General features: G+C 43.3%; 1 protein-coding gene and 1 non-coding gene across 2 annotated transcripts in view; both read right to left on the minus strand.

Annotated features, from left to right (window-relative positions):
* The window catches only part of Mapk1 (mitogen-activated protein kinase 1), a 61,289-nt gene extending 44,667 nt beyond the window's left edge, over window positions 1–16,622 (minus strand). Inside the window, exon 1 of the mRNA XM_052158279.1 lies at window positions 16,272–16,622. Within this exon, the coding sequence (XP_052014239.1) occupies window positions 16,272–16,384 (113 nt within the window). The 5' untranslated portion in view covers window positions 16,385–16,622. The remainder of the gene's footprint in view (window positions 1–16,271) is intronic.
* Window positions 16,623–24,286: 7,664 nt separating this feature from the next.
* On the minus strand, window positions 24,287–24,443 carry LOC127666445 (U1 spliceosomal RNA). The gene has a single exon (XR_007973638.1). It is a non-coding gene; the product is annotated as a U1 spliceosomal RNA (small nuclear RNA).
* Window positions 24,444–24,722: the final 279 nt, after the last annotated feature.

The following is a 24,722-nucleotide window of genomic DNA, read 5'->3' on the forward strand; positions in this document are numbered from 1 at the left end:
GTTAAAATCAGTAAGAAGTTAAGATTCTTGCTTCTGAGGTAGGGGTTCACTATTGTAGCCCTGGCTGGCCTCAAATTCACAGAAATCTGCTTGTCTCTGCCTTTTGACTGCTAAGATTAAATTTGTGACACACAACCAAGAAATCAGTTAACACAAACAAATACAAACATATGTAAATATACAAATGTTTATATACAAAGATAAAACTATGTAGGGGAGTATGCACACATTTTCCTAACTCTGCCTCCTCGGACCTATAAGCAACAGCACCCCAGCAGCAATAAACACAAGGCTACTCAAGAAAAGGTGGAGCTTGTTGAAAGAACTTAGGTTGTCCTAAAAGAGCAAATGCTTAAGTTTAAAATTTACACAAGGGAGGCAGAGGTAGTTTGAGGCTAGCCTGTTCTACAGAGCTAATTCTAGGACAGCCAGGGCTACTCAGAGAAACCCTGACTCAAAAAAGAAAAAAAACAAAGTAACAGAACTGGATTACAGTTTATAAAACAGATAAATTGCCGCATAAATTGGAAGAGGCAGGCCTTTCTTACAAACATGTGAATCTTTCGTTCCCCCAGGAGTCTGTCAAAGGACAGTGGCACACTCCTATACTGGTATTCTAGGCAGTTGAAGTAGTTCAGGGTCATCTTCAACCTCAAAGTAAATTGCAACTCAGGCTACCTCCTCTCAGCCCTTCCAATTAACCAAAACTACCCATAAAGCGTCAAAGACTAGAGGTACCTCAGGGGAAAATGTGGAGACAACTTTCTATTTAAAAGAAAAAGGGTGTGTCTGGAGGGGGGGGGGAGCTTTTATCTTGAAATGTTGCAGGAAAAAAAGCTATTTGCCTCAGATGAAGGAACAAGGCTTCCAGAGACCAATACCCACTCAGAATGCCTGAATGGAGAAAGACTGTACACATTAAACAGCATCCACGGTGGCCTGAGAGGGACACGCTGCAACAAGAGTCTAGCTCAGTCAGAGCAGTACAGGTCATCTCTGACAGAACCTGTCTAAGAAGTGGACAATGACCAAAGGTAGGATATGGGAAAGTTCAAGATTCCAGCACCCACATGGTGCCTCACACTACAAACAACTCTAGTCTCAGGGGATCTGACACCCTCTTCTCACCTCCACGGGCACTGCATGCACCTGTATAGCACATAGACATATATTCAGGTAAAACACTCATAAACATAGAAGGCAAATGAAAAAACCCAACAAACTATTTCACATGGTAATGTCTGTGTATAACACGTGTAAGTTATACAATGGCAAGCAAATTTCCTCTGCTGCCTTCTTCCTTCCTCTCCCAGCAGTCTTGTCTCCTTTCTCCAGACTATTCTGCTGCTTCTGCTTTCATGTTATATATACACAGACGGAGTTTATTGCAATAAAAAATCTAAGAATCACATATGATTAAAAACAATGAACCCAAACCAAACCAATCCAATGACTATCTTCAGCTACATTTATAAGGAATTCTGACACAGGCTACAGCACGGCTAAATCTTGAGGACATTAAGACAATGAAAAATTAACTAAGCCAGTCATAAAAGGCCATATTCATAAAAAGCAGAATGGCAACTTCCGGGGACTACAGAGGGAGGGATGGAGAGTAGCTGTTAAGGGTATATGATTTTTAACTTTGCAAAAGATGAGAACTCTGGAGATTGATTATACAATGTAAATATACTCAAATCATTGAACTCTGTGATTCTAGGGGTGTTTGGGCATGGCTCAATGCAAGCATGAGGACCTGAATTCAATCAGGCCTGAGAACCAGAACCCATGTAAAAAGGGCAGCGGTAGCAGCGAACACCTGTTATCCCAGCAGAGATAGAAGGATCCCTGAAGTTTCCTGAGCAACCAGTCTAGCTGAATTGGTAAGCTACGGGTTTAGTGAGAGACTCTGTCTTGAGAACTAAGATGGAGAGGGTCAGAGGAAGATATCTGATGTTGACTTCTGGCCTCCACAGGAACATATATAAACTCCAGAGCCAAGAATATTTCTAGAGAGCATCTGAAACCTACAACAGAGATTTCTCCAATTTGTTGAAATCCATCTATTTGATGCTCACCCTAGTGTATTTGGAAAACACTGTGATGTGGCTGTGCTAGTAAACGTATTTTCCCTGGGTTAACTTGGCACAAGCTAGAGTCATCAGAGGGAAAGGAACCTCAGGTGAGGAAACGCCTCCATGAGATCCTGCTATAATGCATTTTCTCAATTTGCGATCAATGGAGGAGAGTCCAGATCATTGTGGGTGGAGCCATCCCTGGGCTGACAGTCCTGGGCTGCAATAAGAAAGCAGGCTGAAAAGGCCAGGGGAAGCAAGCCAGTAAGCAGCATTTCTGTATGGTCTCGGCATCAGCTCTTGCCTCCAGGATTCTGCCCTGTTGAGTTCCTGTCCTGACTTCCTTTGGTGGGAAGTGTAAGCTAAATGAACCCTTTCCTCCCCAACTGACTTTTTGGTCATGGTGTTTCGCTGAAGCAGTAGAAACCCTAAAACACTTCCTAGCCCAATGACCTGAGTTTGAGCCCCAGAATCCACATAGTCAAAGGCAGAGAACCAACTCCCACACCCTCATCTGGCCTCCAGATACACAACACTGCATGCACCCACATATGTACGCACATAAATAAAATTTAAGGGGTGCCAAGTTAAGATTTCCTTTTGTTCTGTAACTATAAAACCATGAAATGTAGTGCATACCTTTCATCCCAGCACTTGGAAGGCAGAGGTAGGCAGATTTCTGAGTTTGAGGACAGTCTGGTCTACAGAGTAAGTTCCAGGACAACCAAGAGAAACCCTGTCTTGAAAAACCACACACACACACACACACACACACACACACACACACACCCCATGAACTATTTCCACACTGCAACATGCTATTTGGGGTAACATAAATCTGTGTTGTGTTCCTGGGCATCTGTATTTAACCCAAGAATAACTTCCTGTGAGGTGAGAGCAGTGTTCTATGTCCACATTAGTAATCTATCTGCGCCTACAGAACCTGAGGGGGAAAGAGCGCCTCTGTCCTTCCCACCAGCTAACATAAAGATGTGCCCAAACTATGGACATTCAATAGAGGCCAGAGGCCTGGTCCCTACTCCTACAAATACCCTTTCTTCTAAAACTGTCAAAGTACCCAATGAAAAGGAAATAGCTCTTATAAATGTTTTGTCTTTCACTGATAAAGTAACTTCACTTTAGTTGTAATTATAGCTCAAATGCTGTTATTTTTTAATCACTATGACAAATACCCAAGAGATACAGGGGAGAGATTTACATTATCTCGACTTCCAATCTAGAGCAGTTCTGCTCCATGATCCTGTGACTGAGCGATAGAACAGCATGGTGGGTGGGGGGTGGAGCAAGCATGGGGTGCAGGTGCAGCATAACCCCCTTGCAGATTTCATTTCCCCCTTTACTATATCCACGGCCCCACCCCACTGCATGCTGCTGCACCATCCAGGGGTGGATCCACCTCTTACCTAACTCTCCTTGGGTGGAATATCAAATCAACACAAAGCACAGGGCAGTGCTTCACTCATTTTCTAGGTGCTCCTCAATTCAGTCAGGGTCATTACAATGAGTTGGGTCAAAAAAGCAAGCAAAAACAACCAAGAAATTAACCATCCCAGGAAAGGGTTGAGGTAACGGCAGTGAAGGAGACACACAAGACAGAGTTCCGTGTAAGGGGCACTTTCCATGGTCGACATGCTCTCGTCCTTTATTATCTCAAAAGATACACCCAAGTCTTTTCTGGGCATAATAAGCAAATGCCAAGCCAAGCACTCTCCACAGAAACTCTCTCCCTCCTTTGCCTACCTTTGTAATGGACACTGGAACTAGTATCCGGGCCTGTGGCTTTTGGGATCATTCTAGAAGCAATAAGGCCACAGCAATGAAAGAAGCCAATAAGATAAACTTGGGTTTTAAGAAGCCAATAAGAGCAAAGGGGGAAACACACACACACACAAACACGGCAGGTCAGATGGCTCAGTGAGTAAAAACACTTGATGCACAGGCCTAACAACCTGAGTTTGCTCCCTGAACTCTACTGGAAATAAAAAACTGACTTCCTAGGATTGCCCTCTGACCTCTAAACACAGAGCTAATTTACAGAGGGATGGGGGAGGATGGATCATTTCTTGTTACAGTGTTAAGGTGACAGAAATAGTCATTGCAGAACACCTGATCGCAAGAACTTTAATACCTCTGACTCTGGTAGGTGGCACTACCCTTAGGAGTGATGGCAAAAATCAAAAGTAGACAAAGCCATTTAAAATCTACAAGCAAGCTTAAATCAGTTCAATCCTGGACTGGAAAGGATCCCTTTATCTCCCGTGAGAGGCTGGAGAAGAGAACGTTGCCCAGAGCCCTGGTAAATTTCAGACACAATATCTAGCATTTGCTTAATTATTAACCAACCAAAGAGACAGAAACTAAGGCAAGAAAGATGGTAGAAACAGATGTACAGATGACTAATTACAGACAATCTTTTGTGGCTGATATGCTTTACAGATAAAATGATCAATTCCACCTGAGAACGGAAATCCATTAAGAGTAAAGGAAAGGCCAGGAGGTGGTGGTGGCACTTGCCTTTGGGAGGCAGCCCGGTCTACAAATAAGTCTAGGACACCCAGGGCTATTATACAAGGAAACCCTGTCTCAAAATATCAGAGCACTTAATTAATTAATCCAGCACTTGGGAGGCAAAGGCAGGCAGATCTCTGTGATTTTTGAGGCCAAAAACCAAGCACACAAACAAACAAACAAACAAACAAACAAAAACAACAATAACAAGAGCCCTATAGCTTAGCCATTCCCTGCTCAAAAACATAACTGAGCCACCGTCTCTTCTAGCAAGCAGGCTGAACAGGAATGGCCTCGTGTTTGGATGCTCAGCCCATCAAAAGCAATACTATTAGAAGGTTGGCCTCGTTGTAGAAAGCATGTCACTGTGGGGAGCGGGCTTTTAGGTCTCAGTTGATTAAGCTCCACCCAGTGGCTCCTTCAGTGGTCTGCTGATCAAGATGTAGAACTCTCAGCAATTCCAGTACTACGTCTGCCTGCATGCTGCAGTGTTTCCTGCCATGATAATGGACTAGACCTCTGAAACTGAAAAATGTTTCCTTTATAAATAAGAGCTGCCTGGGGGGGGGGGGGGGGGTTGAGAGATAGCTCAGTGGTTAAGAACACTGACTGTTCTTCCAGAGGTCCTGAGTTCAGTTCCCAGCAACCACATGGTGGCTCACAACCATCTATAATGGGATACATAAAATAAATAAAAAACAAAACAAGAGTTGCCTTGGACAGGGTGTCTCTTCACAAGAATGAAAACCTAACCAAGACGCAGGCTCTGAGGAGACGAAGGCCCACTCTTGTGGCTGTGGACACCAGACAGACTCAGAGCAGAGCTCTCACAAGCTGAGGGCTGCAGGATGCAGTCTGCAGATCCAAGCTCCCGCAAGCCACTCTGGGTGCCATGGCAGAGCAGTCTAGATTAGCTGGAAAAGACTCTACAATGTAGATGGCAATACACATGAAGGTTATTGGGGAAAGGTTGTGCTGTGTGGTTTAATTTAGGAAAGAGAAGTAAGTCTGAAGTAAAACTGGGTGACTGAGTCGCAGTCATTAGTGTAAGGTCTATTTTCCTAAACCCAGAAACAGAAGCTGAAGTTCAGGATGACAAACTCAGGACTTCATGCTTGCAAGGCAAGCACTTTACTTGCTGAGTACCTGTCAGTCCCTCAAACAGTAATTTCACATCAATTTCTCTCTCTCTCTCTCTCTCTCTCTCTCTCTCTCTCTCTCTCTCTCTCTCTCTCTCTATATATATATATATATATATATATATATATATATATATATAATGTTTCAATAAGTTAAAAATAAGAGGAAAAGACTAAAAAGAAAATGTAAGTTACAAAAAATTGAAGTCCAAAAAAAGCCAAGTCCAGAAGGGAACTGAGTAAGTGTGTGCGCCCACGTGGAAGCCAGAAGAAAACCTGGGGCTGAGGGATCTCTCAAGTCCTTAATCTGCATGATGATGATACATGTATTTAATTCATTCTTTAAACAATGTTTAGATACATCTGAGTTAAGTATTTCAAGCTCAAATTAAAATAACGTCAATAAATGCATAAACAAATGGTTAAAAGCACGAGTAGTTCTCACTGAGAGCTCGGACTTGTCCCAGCCCCACACGGTGGCTCACACCAACTCCAGCTGAACTCTGATGACTTCTGGCCTCAGAGGCTCCCTGCCAAGCAATGCACATGGTGCACATATATATGTGCAGGCAAAACACACACATTAAAAAAACAAAGGACATGGCTTAGCAGTTAAGAGCACCCACATGGCCTATAACTCCATTTCCAGTGAGGCGCTTTTTCCTTTTTTTTTTTTTTTTTTGGTTTTTGAGACAGTGTTTTTCTGTGTGGCAGTGGCTGTTCTGGAACTCACTCTGTAGAACAAGCCTGCCTCAAACTCAGAGATCAGCCTGCCTCTGCCTCCTGAGTGCTGGGATTAAAGCTGTGCACCACCACTGCCTGGCAACTTAGATTTTTTTTTTTTTTTTATCTTAACTGTGCTAACCTGCCTAGCTCCCCATTACAGAACTGAAAAGGAAGACAGTGGTGGTAGGGGGCACTCCTTCTGTTCTTCTGTTTTTAACTCCAGCTCCAGAGGATCCAACATCTCTGTCCTATAAAGGCATCTTCATGCATATGTATGGTTAAAAATAATAAAAACCCTGAAAATACTAGCAAACGTAACCGCAGGCAGAATGCCTCAAGACCATATTTGCTTTTTAGAAGGTGTAGGGCGATGGTTCTCAAGCACAACTCTTTCAAGACTATCAGAAAACACAGATAGTTACATTACAACTCAAAACAGTAACAAAATTACAGCTAGAAAAAGCAACAAAAATAATTTTACAGTTGGGATCACATGAAGAACTGTGTGAAAGGGCTGCAGCATTAGGAAGGTTGAGAATCACTGGTGTAGGGGATCAAATCAGGGGCCTCATACACCCTGGGCAAAAATGCCCTACCACACTCAACTAATTCTCAGTTGTTCCCACAACAGTTTTAATACAGCTGTTAGCTGTTTTGACCATGGTGTGTTAAGTATCAATTTTTCTTCTGTCTTGTTGAGATAGGGGCTTGCTCTGTACACCGTGCTGCTCTGTCCTCTCCTCCCAACTGCTAAATCTAGACTGCAGCCATGTGCCATATATAATGCCCTGCCATCATGTATTTTGGCCCTAAAGAAAAAACTAACTTGTAGGAAAGGTCTCAACTTCTATGAATTTCTTTTTAAATTATCATCTGATTCAAACAAAAGAATAGAAACAAAGATGATTTCATGGGGAAAAGATATAAATTTTACGATAGGTTTTAGCACTGCTAGACTGAAAACAACCCCCAAGAAAGCAAACATTTTCATATCTGCTGAAGCACTGGGCTTAGATTTGGATCTGCTAACTTCCAGGCCAAAGTTCTTCCAGCTAGCATGTGTCTGTAAACTCCTCTCAAGTTTCAGCAAATAATGTATACAAACACCTTTCTTTGAGTAACTCACCAACCTTTAAGAGAAAAGGAACTAAATACAGTTCTTCAAAATAATGCATATTTTAATGTGCCTTTCTTACTGACATAATATACAACCTCCAAACTCATTAACATTTGAATCATTACCAACAACCTAATGTTTAGACTCCAATCTAGTCTTGCCAATTCAGAATTGAGTACTGCATATAACCTTCATGTCTGTAGACTCCTTAAGCTTTTTCTTAAAAAACAAAACAAAATGCTGATTTTTTTTTAAAGGTATGGGCATGTACATTGCATATATGTATGTATGTTCAGAGGACAATTTACACGAGTTGGCTCAGAGGTCCAAGTCAGGAAGTCAGGATTCCACCTGCTAAGCTACCTTACTATCCAAACTGCTTGTTAGGTATTTTGTCAGTCATGAGAAAAGTGACAAGTACAGCAGGTATCCATACTCAACACTTCCCTGGCACCCTTACACTCTCACAAAATATGAATGTTGGATAATTTCCCACAGCCGCATGTAATTAATTAGACAAAAATCTATGCTATTCTTACTGCACTGAAGCGACACTATAAACTGGGGGAAATGCTGGAATGAACACTGCAGCCAAGCAGCAGGAAAATATGGTCAAGAGGTCTCCGTCCTCAGCAGGCAGAATGCTAGCCGGACAAGCAAGCACAAGGACCTGAATTCAGATCCTCAGAAGCACACAGAGTCAGATGTAACTGTGAATGTAATTGTGAATACCTGTAACCCTAGCACTTGGAAGGTGGACAGAAGAGAAATTTTGGAGCTCACTGAGTCTAGGCAAAGGGATGATCTCCAAGTTCAGTGATACCATGCCTAAAAAAAGAGAAGGAAGGAGGAAAGAACGGAGGGAGGGAGGGAGGGAGAAAAGGAGGGAGGGAGGGAGGGAGGGAGGGAGGGAGGGAGGGAGGGAGGGAGGGAGGGAGAGGGAGAGAGAGAGAGAGAGAGAGAGAGAGAGAGCGAAAGAGAAGGCAGAAAAGGGTGGCACTCTAGTTACTGCCCAGCCTGCTGCAAAGGTGGGAATACAACAGAAGACTCCTGACCTTCCACATATATGTGAGCGCGTGCATGCGCACATACCCTGTCTCTTGTTCTGGGTATATTCAATCGTGTTTGTAATCCTAGTATTACTCAGTAGGCAGAAGCAGGACTTTCTCCCCTAATCCTAACAAGTTTGAGGCTAGCCAGGTCTACATATAGTTAAGGCCATTAAAAAAGTAAGCAAAAAACTGAAAGGACATCACTTCAAGGAGAGTTGCTCCGAACCTATTATGCAGATTCATTATTTATAGAGCATAAAAGCGAAACTACATGAACTAAGGCAAGTTTACAACTTCAGTCTATCAGCTGGCCGTCAAACATCCGCAACACTCCACTTTTTAGTTCCTACCAGTCACAGGTTCCTGACTTCAGAGCCTGCCCTAAGACTTCTCTGCTGTGAGAAAACACCACAAGCAAGGCAGGTAACTTAAGGATATTACTTTGGCTTATGGTTCCAGAAGGGTAAAAATCCAGGGTGGCAGTAACAGCATAACTGCAGGCAGCAGGCAAGTTGGCACAAACAGCAAGCTGAGATTTCACATCTTGAAACACAAGCAAGAAACAGAGGGAATAGTACCAGGCTTTAAGTTTGCAAAGCCCACCTCCAGACACACTTCTCCCAGCATGGCCAAGCTTTCTAAACCTTCCCAGATAATGCCACCAACTGAAAACCAAGTATTCAAATACAAGAGTCTATAGAGGACATTCTCCTTCAAATCACCACAGGGACCTCGGAGAGAATGATGTAGCCTGTGAACTTCTTAATGCATTCAGAGGACATTCTCCTTCAAATCACCACAGGGACCTCGGAGAGAATGATCTAGCCTGTGAACTTTATTTTTTTAATATTTATTTATTTATTATATGTAATTACATTGTAGCTGTCTTTAGACACCCCAGAAGAGAGCATCAGATCTCATTATGGATGGTTGTGAGCCACCATGTGGTTGCTGGGAACTGAACTCAGGACCTTTGGAAGAGCAGTCAGTGCTCTTACCCACTGAGCCCACCTGTGAACTTTTTAATGCATTTAAAGCAACAGACCCCTTCCTTATGCTCCGGTCCTAATAATCATGTGCGAAGGTTAACAGATGACTGAAAGGAAAACAAAAAGGTGGGAGAGAAGGGAAGACCAAAGTGCTGATGCTTCAAAAGGGATGTCATCAGTAAGGTTTCGTACATAAGGTTTCCCACGAGTCGAGGCTGATGGCCCTTGGAAAGGTAACAGTTTGAAAAACCCCAGACAGAACACAATCCTTTCTTTTTTTTTTTTTTTTTTTGTCAACAAGGAGCCTTTCGCTTTATTGTTTGTAATTTTTTCTAAACATTCCGTAAAGTCTCAAGTCGGAACCCTCCTGGCATCTTGCTCCTCACACACAGTGGTCATTTCAAAGGCCAGGCAGTCAGTCTTGACGAGTAAAAGCAATGGTGCAAAGACCATTCTAAGGTTGCACTGCAAGTAGCATTCAGGCAAAGAAACGTTTTCAAATACTTATTTGTGTATCTGTGTGAGGACACACCAGTGGAAGTCAGAGGGCTCAGGGCTGGCTGGTTCTGGCCCTCCACCTTAGTTTAGGCAGGGCCTTTTGTCTGTCATTTGCTGGATACCCCAGTCTAGCTAGCCCACGAGCTTCTAAAGTAATCTTTTGTCCCCACCTCCCAACTTGATGTTCAGGGATGCTATAATTACAAACACATGCTATCATGTATTTTTACACGACTTTTGCATGGATTCCAAAGGTCCCAATTCACATCACCAAGTTTGCAAAAAAGCTTTTACCCACAAGTCATTCTCCCAGCCTTCAACTGTTTTGTTTGTTTTGTGTTTGTTCTTAAAGTTTTTATTGTCTGTTTTTTTTTCAATTTTTTTTTTTTTTTGAGACAAGGTCTCAGTATGTAGACAAGGCTAGGCCTTGAACTGAGACTTGGCTGTCTCTGCCTCCTAATGCTTGGTTAAAGGATTAAAGGGATAGATTACCTTGCTCAGCTTCAACTTTTTAATTAATAAGTACATATTGTTGCCTGGGCAACTTGGATGCTTTTCACAAGAACCTTCATAATACCTGAGAAATGAAAATAATCCAAGAAAATTCATGTAACAGGGTAACAGTTACAGCTAACTACCTAGTGTTCAGAAACACTACATTTCTGATGTTTATGTGAGCAGGTCTCCTCACATTTTTAGGCTCTAAAACAATTTCCAATTTGTTAGTTTAGCAACTACATCTGAGTTTCTGAATTCTAAGCTGGACGTGGCGGCAGACCCTATTATCCCAGCATTTGTGCCAGAGACCAGGAGTGCAAAGTCTCCATGAGTTACACACTGAGTTCATGACCAGCTTGAGCTACTAGACCCTTTCTCAAAACACACAAAACAGAAATAAGAGCAAGAACAGGCAGAGCAGGCAAACCCACAAATTTTATATAAAGAACTGCAGAAAAGAGGGCCACCCCTTGATTCCCTAGTCTTCTATATACCAAGTCCAACCTCCCAGCTGTCATAACCACAGCCTCTCTCCCCTCCCCCTAGGTGCCCTTTACTCTAGCCACATCTGACCACTCGTATTGTTTCCATGGTCCCATGCATTTGCATGTTTTATTTCTCTCTGCCTAGAAAGCATTTTTAAAGGTAAACTACTCATACTTTAATAATGAGCTTAAACATCTACAAGGCCTTATAAAAACAGTCTTCCACTACCCAGCATTCCTCCTGTACAGCACTGGTGGTCTGTGCTATTGCCCGAGTCTACCCTATTCTGACAAAGTTACCACCATGCAGGAACCAAGTGAAGTCTGTATTTGATAAGCTTTTTCTTAGCAAATGACTTTATATGAAGAGTTTTAAGGAAGGCTAAAATGAGATGCAAGAAAACATAAATAATGTTTTGTTACTGAAGCTGTCATTTCTCTCCCTGTTTGTTTTCAATACTGGAGATGAGCCCCAGAGAGTGCTAAGAAAGCACCACACTAAGCCATGCTCCGGGGTCCCCACCCCAACTCTAAAGTCACTCAGGGATCAGACCCGAGAGGTTCCCTCACATACATCAGGCCCAAGCCCTCTTCCACTGAGTTATACTCCTGTCCTATTATGCCCCGCTGACTCATACTTCTAGCTGTGTCCTAGAGCAAGCTACCTATGTTCTCAATCACCTCGTAGGAAAGAACAAAAGAAATCAGTTTTGCAGTAGCTTGAGGGTTAGATGATACGTACTTCTTAAACACACACACACACATCAAAATAAAGTGCAAAATAAGTGACATACAAGCGAATGCTTTAATCATACAATCTTAAAGGATGCAATACTGCACTATCAGGAAAAGTAACATAATACAATTCTGACAGGAACCGTCTTTTTATTAAGAGTGAAGAATATAATAGCCTGTCTTCAGCTGCAAGGTTTTGCTCCCTGATTACTACATCCCTGGGTTCCTGTGACAATATCAGGTCTTGTTTCCTGGTTACTTTTACCACAGCTCCTGGTCTCTCCATAACTTGCTTTTTGTTGAGACCTACAGGCAGATACCCTACAACCCTTTACCTCTCAGAGCTCCTCTCACCCCTTCCATTGGCCTGACCTTAAATTAAGACTCTCCCAACCCCTTTGTCACATACAGAAACACAGTATTTCAAAATTAAATTCATCCAGGGCTGCAGCGATAGCTCAGGGTCTGAGGGTGTTTGCTGTTCTTAAAGAACTCCAGCTCAGTTTCTAGTATTGGCATCAAGTGACTCACAAATACCTGTGGCCTTCAAGGACAGTCAGACAGATACACACACACACACTGAAATACATGGGTTTAAAAAAAAAAAAAAAAGACCTTCTTTAAAAGTTATCTTAGTAGACAACCTAGCACACAGCTTCCATTTCTTCGTTCTGACGTTTGCCATTCTTCTATACACTCAGCAATTCTCAGGTTTCTCTTTCTTGCCAGTGATGCTTTTATTCCTGTCTGTCTGTCAGTGGTTCTTACCTATCCTGGGGATCAGTAACCCTTCAGAAAAATTTCCTAAATATTATCCCAAAAAGATGTTGAACATGCAATGTTTCCAATTTTAAGAAACTAGTACCTCAAATAATCACCTGTACTCCCCCTCTCAAGATCTTAACTATTACTCACTAGACAGAAGTTTCCTCCTGTCTCTAAGATTTTTTTCTGCATGCTTTGCCTGCTTATGTTTGTGCACTATGTGCCTGTGGAGCCAGAGGAGGAGGTCAGATCCCGGCACCAGGGGTTAAGGGCAGTTACAAGCTACCACTGAACCCAAGCCACACGCAAGAACAAAGCAAGAACAAATGCTCTTAATGCTGAGCCACCTCTCCAACCTCTCCTCTGTCACAAACACCACAAATGGACAGAGCCATCTGACTGTCCATGGTAAACCTGCTCTGCCTTAAGTATCCCCTCTCCTGGATTATGGCACCAATCCTACACCTTGTCTCATTTTAGCTCAGCAATCTTCAAACCTAAACCCACCTTTCTTGGCTTCTCACCTTATAACTACCTTTCTTCATCAAATAACTTGTGACTTTACACAAGACCTCTTATGACTGATTCTGTCTGCTCAAGATTCCTCATCTCCACTGACACTGAATTACTGCACATTGAGATGGCTACAACGGCCTGATTGCTATATCACCACCATAATTAAAATTTGCCTATGACTCTTAAAAACATCAATGCTTTCTTTCCCACTGACTTTTCTTACCGAGTCCTCTACAGTGCTTTACCTAAATACTTTTCTAAGATTAGACCCAACATCTCAAGCTGTTACTTGTTCCTATTATCTGTCTATCAAAATCACACCCACTCTTAAATCCCCAACTCAAAATAGCCTTCTTTTAAAAACACTTTAATTATGTGTATTCATATACACACATATATGTGCACACACAGAGAAACCCATAAGAGGCCAGGGCATCCAGTACTTGGAGTTACAGGCTGTTAGAAACTGAATTTTGGTTGGAGCTCATAATGGCTGAACTATCTATCCTGAACCGCACCTCCACATCTTATCTTTTTGTCTTCTACATAATGACTACCAAGGGAACTTGAACAAATAGGCACGATTCTCCAAGAACTGCTTTAGGGAAATCTTGTTTTTAAAAGACAGCTGAAAATCCCTTAAATAATCTTTTTTAAAGGGTTATTCTTAAATTCAGTTTTTAGTGTGTGTACCCTAGTGAGTCTTCTATGCACCACGTGCATGTAGGTGCCCTTGGAAGCAGGATGGCAGTGGGAGGGAGGTGGCAGTGTCACCTAATGTAGATGTAGGCATCTGAACTAGGGTCCTGCAAAAGCAGTAGGTACTCAACCACTATGTCAGCTCTCCAACTTTTTAAAGATCACAACTATTCAAGTAGACAGGCTATGAAGTCACCATAAACTCAACACTGATCAGATACTAATGACATACAGTTAAGAATATTAAATAAATACAAAGATATGTTATCAATCTAGAGATTAAAAGCTAATGCTAGGATTTAAATTCCAATTATATCTGCATTTTTCTTAAAAATTAAAATTTGTAGGTGCCAGGTGGAAGACAGCCTGGTCTACAAACTGAGTTCCACGACAGCCAGGGTGATAACACAGAAAACCTTGTCTTAAACTATTTTTTTATTTATTTTATGCATATGAGTGTCTCACCTGAACGCATGTCTATGAGAACAGCTCATCTTCTGGAACTGTAATTACAGACAGGTGTGAGGGGCCATGGGAATTGAACCCAGAGCAGCCAGTGCTCCTAACTGCCATCTCTCCAGCCCCTAAAAAATTTGAATTTTAAAAAGAATTCTGCACAGCAAGTATAAACTTCAAAGGTCAATAGCACCAGGATCTAAATAAACCATCTTATCAGGGTGGTGGGGCATGTGTGGGTTCAACTAATATATCCTAAATTTTTTTGGTCCCTATTTAAAATAAGCCTTTAAAAAAAGAATGAGGCTCTGGTGAGTAAACATGAGTATGGAGGCTAGGAGTCACTGGCATATTCACCATCAGGGCAGGGGCAGTAACACAGCAAGACAGATGTCATGTGGAAAGCACCTCTCTCCATTCCTTTATAAGGTCTTTCTTGTAACTGTGACCTACTTTAATTTCTCTTTTGACCTGCAGGTCCAGTTCACTTTTATCTTCGTAATTGTATATTATGAAACTCTTTGCTCATAAAAATATAACTATTCATGAGTCTTTTTGTTGTTGTTGTTCTTTTCAAGACAGCGTTTCTCTGTATAGCCCTGGCTGTCCTAGAACTCAGAAATCCGCCTGCCTCTGCCTCCCACAGTGCTGAGATTGCAGGCGTGAGTGCACCACCACTGCCCGGCCTATTCATGAGTCTTTTAAAAAAAGAACTTTAATTATTCTATCTAGTTAGCACACTTGGTGAAAATACACCTTTTCTGGCATTTCTAAAATTATGACTATTCAAATTTGAATGCATTTCTGAAATAGACTTGTCCATCAGGAAAATATGCTGAAGTCCTGAGATTATTAATAAATCAAGGAAAGGTGCATGCAATAGCTGAAGAGCTGAAGCACTTAAAACGGGATCTTTCTACAGAAAAGCCTGATTCTAGTTCTTCGTCCTTGGGAAAAAGACTTCCTTTCAACACCTATCTGAAAAAGGGTGTCTTCTCTTCCCTCAAGATGGTTATCTAAGTAAAATTAAAACTATCTCAGAGACCTTCAATAAATGAACTCGTTTTAATTTAAACTATACACTTCAATATTCCACATATAGGAAATCCTGAAGAGATCGTGCAAAAACTATTAGGGCTGCATATATATCCTGAACACTAAAACATAAAGGGGAAACGATCACAGTAATCGGGCTAAAACATATGGATGCATATGGATGCAAGAGTACTGTTAAAACAGAGTAAGTACTCTTGAGGTAAGGATGGGTAGTTTAAAGTCCAATTAGATCTAACTCCAAATACTTCTTAATAATTCTAGAGTGATACTGGCTTATCCTTCCTCAAACACAATTGGTATATTTAAATCCATTTTGAAACTTCAAGATTTCAAAATATCCACAACCAACACTGTATCATTAATGTTTTTTAGAAAGCCTGAGGTAGAACAAAACATTAGCTCTACTGAAGGTATTTTGTGAATGCTGTTCACGTACACAGAAAAGAAAAATATTTTGGTGCTCAGCACACAAGCCCATTATTCTGGCTTGCAAAACCATGGCCGCCGCCGCCGCCACCACCACCACCACGGACAAGCAGCTCATGGAATTCCTGGTTTTAATCTACTGTCAAAAGGCGGTGGCTATAATGCTATAAATTAGGGGACATAGTGTACTTCCGTTCCCGTCCCGAGGGAGAAGCCTCGAAAGTACGCGCTTAAGACCAAGCTCGGGAGTCTTCGAGACCTGGCCTCAGTCTGAGATGCCCCTCCAACCGCAAACGAGGGTAAGCTCAGGAAGCCGCGGAGCAGCATCTAAACCTGGACGGGCTCCGGCCAGGGCTCCAGGAGTGCGGGCCAAGAAGCCAGGGGTCCGGGGCGCCGCGGAACGCGAGGCCAAGGCGCGGGAAGGGCCGCGGCTGCGTCCAGATCAGCCACAGGCAGGGCGCATAGGGTGACCGCGTGAGGCCCGGCCTGCAATCCAGCGCGGACACTCACCAAACCATGCCGTAGGCGCCTTCTCCAATGTACGAGAGGTTGGTGTAGCGCGGCCCCACGTCGAACACCTGCCCGCGGACCATCTCCGGGCCCGCCGCCGCCGCCGCCGCCATGTTGGCTGCACAGCCGCCGCCGCCGCCGCCGCCGCCGCGTTGGGCTCGACGCTTCGCGGCTGCCGCTCTGCCTTTGCTGCGCTTCCCGCAGGAACCGCGCCGCCACCCGTGTAGCCGCCGCCACCGGCGATCGGGAACGAAGAAGGAGGACAACACCGAGAAGAGAACTAACCGCCGACAGAACCACAGCCAGCCTTCCTGCCTGACGGGCGGGCAGCGAGTGGGAGGAGGGAAGGGCTCGCGTCGAGGGGCGCTAGGGCGGAGTCAAGGGCGTGCGTGATGATTGGCTTCTCCTGGCAGAGAGGGCGGAGTCTCGGGGGCGGCGGAAGCAGCGAGGTAGGGCAGGAGCACTGCGGCTGCGGGGGAGAGACGTCACGTGCGTTCAGAGAACCAAGCGCTGGGTAGCTCTAGAAAGCTAGGTTGGAATTTAGGCATAAGGACCCCCAGAGTCCCACCTCTGTCCCAGTGTTGTGCCTGGTCCAGAACCAACTCGCACGGGACCAGAGGCTTGGCTTGAGATCAGAGGACTCACTACACCTACCAACCACGGGACCCCTGAAACAGACATTTAGGAATACATGGCCCACATTCTGCACTCTGATGAACTTAGACAATCAGAGTGGGGCAAAAACCAAAAAGCATGACCCAGAACCACAAAAAAATCCCACCCTATAATGAGCATAATAAAAAAAATGCCTTTTAGACAAATAAAAATAGACTAGGAACCCCACAGCATCCAAGGCTGCTCCTGATAACTAGAGCCCAGTGACATCACTCATACAAGATAACCAGACACACTCCTAAAACCCCATGATGCCCACTGGACAGAATATAAGCGGAGACCAAAAGCAATGCTTTGCTCTACACATCTGGAGAGATGCACTTTGATCTGCTCTGTGGCTAGAGAATCTCTCCCAGGATCCTGATGCTCAAATCAGAAACCTCTGTTGGAGAGTAGACCTAACCTGAAGCTAAGATGGGTCACACAGGTGACCTTGGGGAAACAAGGCTTAGGACTGTAAGAAATTTAGATTGCAAACCTTGTCTGATGACCCTCAGCATAATAAAATTTAACTTTTGTTATACTAACTACATATATCTACCTTCTTGCTCATGACACATACCTAACAGTATGACATATAAATAAGTACAAACCAAAAAACAAGGCATTGAATCCCCTAATTAGAGGTTTGTTCAAGATTTGCTGAATATCTATAGCATGGAGCCAACCGTGCTTCCAGAGTGAAAAGACAGACAAAATACAATATTTGCACTTAATTGTTTTAAAGAAATTAAAAGCCAAGGGAAAGTATAGACAGCTGTGGGTAGGGATACTGGAGAAAGACAGAAATCAGGGACTCAGATCCAGGTGTTGCATAACAGTTTCCTGAAGGATTGAAACATTCTATTCTGAGGGGAAACTTCTTTTTTTATTTTATTTATATGAGTACACTGTAGTTTCCAGACACACCAGTAGAAGGCATCAGATACCTTTACAGGTAGTTGTGAGCCACCATATAGTTGCTGGGAATAGAACTCAGGACCTTTGGAAGAGCAGTCAGTGCTCCTAATGCTAGAGACATCTTTCCAGCCCTAGGGGAAGCTTCTTAAATAGTAAGGTAAAAAGCTAAAAGGAGCAAGGCGGTGTGGTGTCTCACATCTTTAGTTGCACCACTTGTGAAGCAGAGGCAGGCAGATCGCTTATGAATTGGAGGCCCGCCTGGTCTACAGAGTGAGTTCCAGGACAGCCTAGAGTACACAGAGAAACCCTGTCTCAAAAAAACCAAAACCAATCAAAAAACTCAAAGGAGTTTCAGGAAGTCCTTGAAACTGACCAGATTCACTAGGCCCCTCTCACCAGAGTAGGCAATAAACGCTGAGAGTTCCTCTGAGATGGAGCTCAGGTGAGCTGTGAAGACTTTGGAGACTAGCTACCTTGAAGAGGCAAAACCCTGCCAACTGCTGGTGGTGATTTAGACAAACTAAGCACTTGGAAGGACACGCTTCAACTTGGGCAGCACCTAGACTTTGGTTTGTTGTGAGCTCCTATTTCTAGTGAGGAGATGTGTGTTGTGTCTCCCCGGGCAAAGTTTTGTTACAGATGGGCATACTGAAACACAGCACAGTTAGAATGGCTGAAACATCTGAACAAAATTTAGAAAAAAAACCAAAACACTTGATGTCATGGGTCAGAACCAGTCACAAACACCACTACACTGAAGGATGATATTGGACTCTCAAAGTCGGTGGAGGCCCAGAAAAACAGAGATAATGAGATTGTGAATGACTACCACTGTCTCTCAGATACCTCCCTGCCATCCCTGGAAGCAGACTCCCGTGTGGCCAACAGTGAGATCTAACTTAGAGACATCAAGTCTGGTCTTCTAGACAACAATAAAGATTAACTAGGCAATCTCAAAGATAAAAAAGTAAATCTTTAATAATAAAGGGACGATCTGGGGTGCCTCTCGGTGGTCCAGTGCATATTGAGCCTACGACAGGTTTTGGATTCATTAATCCTTCAAAATGTATTAGTCCATTCAGCAGATCTATTTCAGAAGACACCTAATACCATGGCTCTGTTAAAGTGTATTTTTTAAGACCAGGATAGATGGATAGTAACATGAAATTAAAACCCCACTAATCAACATAAAATTAGAAGCTGTAACAGTAGCCTCACCGGACACAGAGGAGCAAGTCAGCAGTATAAAAGGTGGGCAGGAGAAAAGTTTGCAAAGTCACAGAATCCATTAAGAAAGAAAATAATCTAGGATAGTATTGCATGCTTTTGATCACAGAACTTGTCCAGACAGGACTATATACTAAGACCCTGTTTAAAAACAAGAAAGAAAATAGTTGAATTAATTGTAGGAATTCAAACTATACATATCTCAAAAATAAAACTAAGGGAATCAATTAGTAGTAAAACCATATTTGGCAGTGGTGTCTCGGGGAACAAAATAGACCATTATGTGCAAGTTCTTAAGGGCTGTATCTTGTCCTGGCACCGCGTGTCTGCGTCCTGGTCATCATGAGGTAAGCATTTCTGATAAAGTGTTCCTTCTCCCCTTGATGTTCTGTCCTGCCTCAGTCCCACGACAGTGGAACCAAGCCACTGTAATCTAAAATTTCTGAAACCACAGTCCAGAATAAGTCTCTCATTCCTTTAAATTGTTTATGCCAGCTGTTTTGTCATAGCCAAAGAAGCTGAGTGGCCTACGTACCGACCTCCAAATACCATCGACACATGAATTTGAAGGACTAAGCTCCCAACCCAGTCAAATCATCCTCAGACTGGAAGAGAGTTGGAACTAGCCCCTGGTAATACATGGCACCAGACTGTAAACGACTGTAAACAAGACATAAAGGAATTGTCTCTTTAGGGTTTTCTTTCTTGGTCCCAATGTTTGAAAAGATGGTCTCCAAGGCATGGAGGTTGTGAGATCTTTTTGAAATGGGATCCGACAGTCATGGGGTGGGGCTTTTGAGTTAGAGGCACACACGGTTATAGTCTGAGGTCTGTGCTGTCTGAGGGTGAAGCAAGTTGCTTGAGTTTTCACAAGCAGGAGTCCCTTTAGTTGCCAAGGACACCACTGTGCTTCCTGCCAAGAAACTAGAGCCAAAATAAACCCTTCCCCTGAGGTGGCTTTGTCAGTCCTGGTGAAGTCCACAGTGCCCCTTCATTATTAGCATCTTAGCAGAATGTGGTACCCTGATTCCACAATCAGCAAACCATTGTCAATACACTATTCTTTACCGAAGCCCAAACTCTAGTCAGTTTTCCTTAGTTTTTACTTAAGGTCCTTTCTGTATTTGAGAATAAGAAGCTACCCAGGGGATTTCTCATGCCGCACTAGGAGACTGGGTCAGTGACCTATCGACTGTCATCACAGTAAGAAGCACAACCACCATAAGTGGCCAGGAATTATGTATATCACCTTGGAGACAGTGAGTCCTCTTCCTAGTCACAAAGAGAACTGTGCACTCCATTCAGGTCAGCAGGGGAGGCTGTCACCTCTTCTTTCCCTGTCTTCAGGGCCCAGACGTTCTGCTCTCCCCAACTAACCTGTCATCACAAGCCCCCCCACGCTTCCCTCTGCCCATTGTTGCGTATTTTTCCCAAGAACTTCTCCATCTTTCCAGTTCTCTAAGCCAAATATGAGCATCTTCCTTAACCTCATTTTTGTTTGAGAAGGAATTTATTGAGGCTCATTATTTCTTTTTTTTCCCCCTGTTCAAATATCACTTTTATTTTTTTTATTTGATATATTTTTTATTTACATTTCAAATGATGTCCCCTTTCCTGGCTCTCTACTCCCCGAAAGTCCCATAAGCCCTCTTCCCTCCCCCTGTTCCCCCATCCACCCTTCCCACTTCTCTGTTCTGGAATTGCCCTATACTGCTGCACTGAGCCTTTCTAGAACCAGGGCCACTCCTCCGTTCTTCTTGGACATCATTTGATATGTGAATTATGACTTGGGTAATCCAAGTTTCTAGGCTAATATCCACTTATCAGTGAGTGCATACCATGACTGATCTTTTGAGACTGGGTTGCCTCACTTAGTATGATGTTCTCTAGCTCCATCTATTTGTCTAAGAATTTCATGAATTCATTTTTTTCTAATGGCTGAATAGTACTCCATTGTGTAAATATACCACATTTTCTGTATCCATTCTTCCATTGAAGGACATCTGGGTTCTTTCCAGCTTCTGGCTATTATAAATAGGGCTGCTATGAACATAGTGGATCAGGTGTCCTTATTACATGCTGGGGAATCCTCTGGGTATATGCCCAGGAGTGGTATAGCAGGGTCCTCTGGAAGTGACATGCCCAGTTTTCTGAGGAACCGCCAGACTGATTTCCAGAGTGGTTGTACCAATTTGCAACTCCACCAGCAGTGGAGGAGTGTTCCTCTTCTGAGGCTCATTATTTCAAAGGTGTCAGTCCATCCGCAGTGCGAGGAATGGCATGGCTGAACAGAGCTGTCACAGAGAAGCAGAGAGAAGGATGCCGTCGTTTAGACAGTTTGCTCCTTTGTATTTGGTCTGGGTCCCCAGCCCATGGTATTGATCCTCCCACAGTCGTGGTGGATCTTCCTCCATCAATTAACCTCTGGAAATACGCTAATCAGCACATCCACAGTCTCCTAGATGGTGATAACTCCAGTCAAGGCACCACTGAAGGTGAGTCATCATACACAGCTCAGAGCTGTTTTGTCCTCATGCCCTCTTTTCATGAAGATATTTCTACTGCAAGGAGAACTGTGGAGGCTCAGATCAACATGTTTCAGAGGGAACATAACAGCAACTGGACTAGAAGCCATTCTTGTGACATCCTGGTGAACATATATGGCGGCTTCTGCCCTTGTCCTAATAACCTGCCTGAGGCTAAATTTAAAATTAATGGATTCATTTCTTTGAGGGAAAAGATGTCAAGACAGTTTAATATTAACTGTTGTATAATTATCAATAAATAGTCTTGTGCATTCTGTAATAAAAAACAGCTTGAGGTCAGGGATGGTGATTCCCCCAGAAGTTCTTTTGTTGTTAAGAATTGTTTTCGCTATTCTGGGTTTTTTGCCTTTCCAGATGAATTTGAGAATTGCTCTTTCCATGTCTATGAAGAATTGTGCTGTGATTTTTATGGGGGTTGCATTGAATCTATAGCTTGCCTTAGTAGAGAAGAAATAAATAAATAAAAAGGTTACAGTTTGAAAAGAAAAAGTACCTGGAATTTAATGTTGCAGCCAAGGCTTATACAGAAAGAGACAAGGAGATTAAGTTGAGGCCTCTAGCACTGGAACCCAGGGAAGCTGGCCTGGAGGCATGACCCGCCCAGCCAAGCCAACGCAGAGAAGGCTGAGGGATTGTCTGCTCCCGCAAATGTGAGTTAAGTCAAGGAACATCTAAAGTTGGCAACTAAACTTGACAGTACTGTTCACACAGTGTGGCAGTGCAGTCATGGCGTGGATGTGACTGAAGAGGCTGTGTGGACTTGACAGTAGTGTCCTCACAGTGTGGCAGTGGAGTCATGGCGTGGACGTGACTGAAGGGGCTGTGTGTAAGCCCTGAGGGCGGGTGCTGACTGACACTGTGAAAGCGAAGCCTGGGTTTCAGTGGAGACTCCTAGACGTTGGAGATGCCAGAGCCATGGGGGATCTACCAAGAAGAACTGCACACAGGTGAGAAAAAAAGTATATTACAGACAAAACTGCTGGAAGGGTAGAGTGAACTGAGCACCTTGATACTGCACACAGACCCAGAGAACGTGGTGTTTGCCCCGCTGGGTTTCAGTCTTGCTTTGGTCTGGTAGTTTCTCAATGGTATGTAACATATACTTTATACTGTTATATGTTGGAAGTATGTCATTTACTTTTTTATTTACAAGAGGTAACAATTAGAAATTGCCTTGAGTCTCAGAGGCTTTGGACCTTTAAACAGTGTTAAGATGAAAAGACCATGGGGACTTTTGAACTTAGCTAATGCATTTTGACTTATGCTATGGTTAACGAGCCAGGCAGGGCCGGTGGGTGACTGGAACCGTGAGGTTTCAATGAGATGCCCCCACCACAGTCTCAGGCATTTAATTACTTGGTCCCCAGTTGGTGGCCCTGTTTAGGGGGGAGGCTTAGGTGTAGTCTTGCTAGAAGAAGAAATCAGAGAGACATTCTGGCCTTGAAAATTTAAAGGCAAGCTGGCCAGTGGTGGCGCACACCTGTAATCCCAGCACTCTGGGAGACAGAGGCAGGCAGATTTCTGAGTTCAAGGCCAGCCTGGTCTACAGAGTGAGTTCCAGGTCAGCCAGGGCTATACAGAGAAACCCTGTCTCGAAAAAACCAAAATAAATAAATAAATAAATAAATAGAAAATTTAAAGGCTCCAACCAGTTTCCTTTCTTTTCCTTGTGCTTGCTGTTTAAGATGTGGAGTTCTTGTGGGTGTGGTGATGCATGTCTTTAATTCTAGCTCTTAGGAGGCAGAGGCAGGTGCATCTCTATTAGGTCAGCCTAGTCTACACAGTGAGTTCCAGGCCGGCCAGTGCTACATGGAGAGCCTGACTCAGAAAAGAAGGAAGGAAGGAAGGAAGGAAGGAAGAAAGGAAGGAAGGAAGGAAGGAAGAAAGAAAGAAAGAAAGAAAGAAAGAAAGAAAGAAAGAAAGAAAGAAAGAAAGAAGGAAAGAAAGAAAGAAAAGACAGTAAATAAAGAGATGCTGGCTGTTCCAGTCACCGAGCTTGCCCGCTCGCTGCCTTCCCCTTTCCAGGGGAAGGAAAGAACCAACTCCGACAACCCCTGACCTCTGACCTCCACGTGTGTGTGGTGATACATGCATGCTCCCCACAAAAGTAAATAAGTTACATTTTTGAAAAAAGGAAGTTATTTTAATTTTCTTACATTTGTTGTGACTTGCTACGAATATGGAACATGTTCTATTCTGGAGGAAGTTTTATGGGCTGCTGATAAAAATGTAGATTCTGCACTGCTTAGATGAAATGTTCTGTAGATGTCTGTTAGGTTCATCTGATCTATGATAACATGTAATGCCAATGTTCCTGCTTATTTAGTTTTTGTAGGGATAGCTGCACATTGGTAAGAGTAGGATATTGAAATACCCATATTACTATGCAGTGGCCTTTTTTTTTTTTCACTTTATAGCTAGTAGTATTTGTTTTTGAAATTGGGAACACTTGTGTTATATGTGTATGTTTATAAAGATTTATTTTTGTTTTATGTTTGTGAGTGTTTGCCTACATGCATGTCTGTGTATCACATGCATGTCTGTCACCTGTAGAGGCCAGAAGAGGCTCTCAGATCCCCTTGAATGGTGGTCATGGCCAGTTGTGAGCCACCATGCAGGGCTGGGAATGAAACACAAGCAGGTCTTCTACAAGAGCATTGTTTTAACCCAGTGGGGCACAAACACTCTCCAACTACAAATTAAACAGTTGAGTTTCCCACACTTGGGAAAATTGAAGGGGTCAGCACCTGCAAGTGCAATAGGTAGGTCTTGCCCTGGGAAAACCATCTTAATAATCATGGTGTCTCCACTGCCAGCTAAGTATAACAGAACACCCCATAAACACACAAGACAGGGTTTCCCTGACCTTGGCTGTCCTAGAACTACCTCTAAAGACCAGGCTGGCCTTGAACTCACAGAGATCTGCCTGCCTCAGCCTCTGTCTGCCTCCCCAGTGCTGGGATTAATGGTGTGCACCACCACCTTGCCTACAGGAGAACTTTCAATCATTGATCCACTTCTAAGTCTCCAGGTGTGTATGTTTAGACATGTAATGCCTTCTGAATGGGTTGTTCCCCTTGTCCATATAAAGTGGCCTTTTTAT

This window comes from Apodemus sylvaticus, chromosome 15 (genome assembly GCF_947179515.1).
Source record: "Apodemus sylvaticus chromosome 15, mApoSyl1.1, whole genome shotgun sequence".
Classification (NCBI taxonomy): domain Eukaryota; kingdom Metazoa; phylum Chordata; class Mammalia; order Rodentia; family Muridae; genus Apodemus; species Apodemus sylvaticus.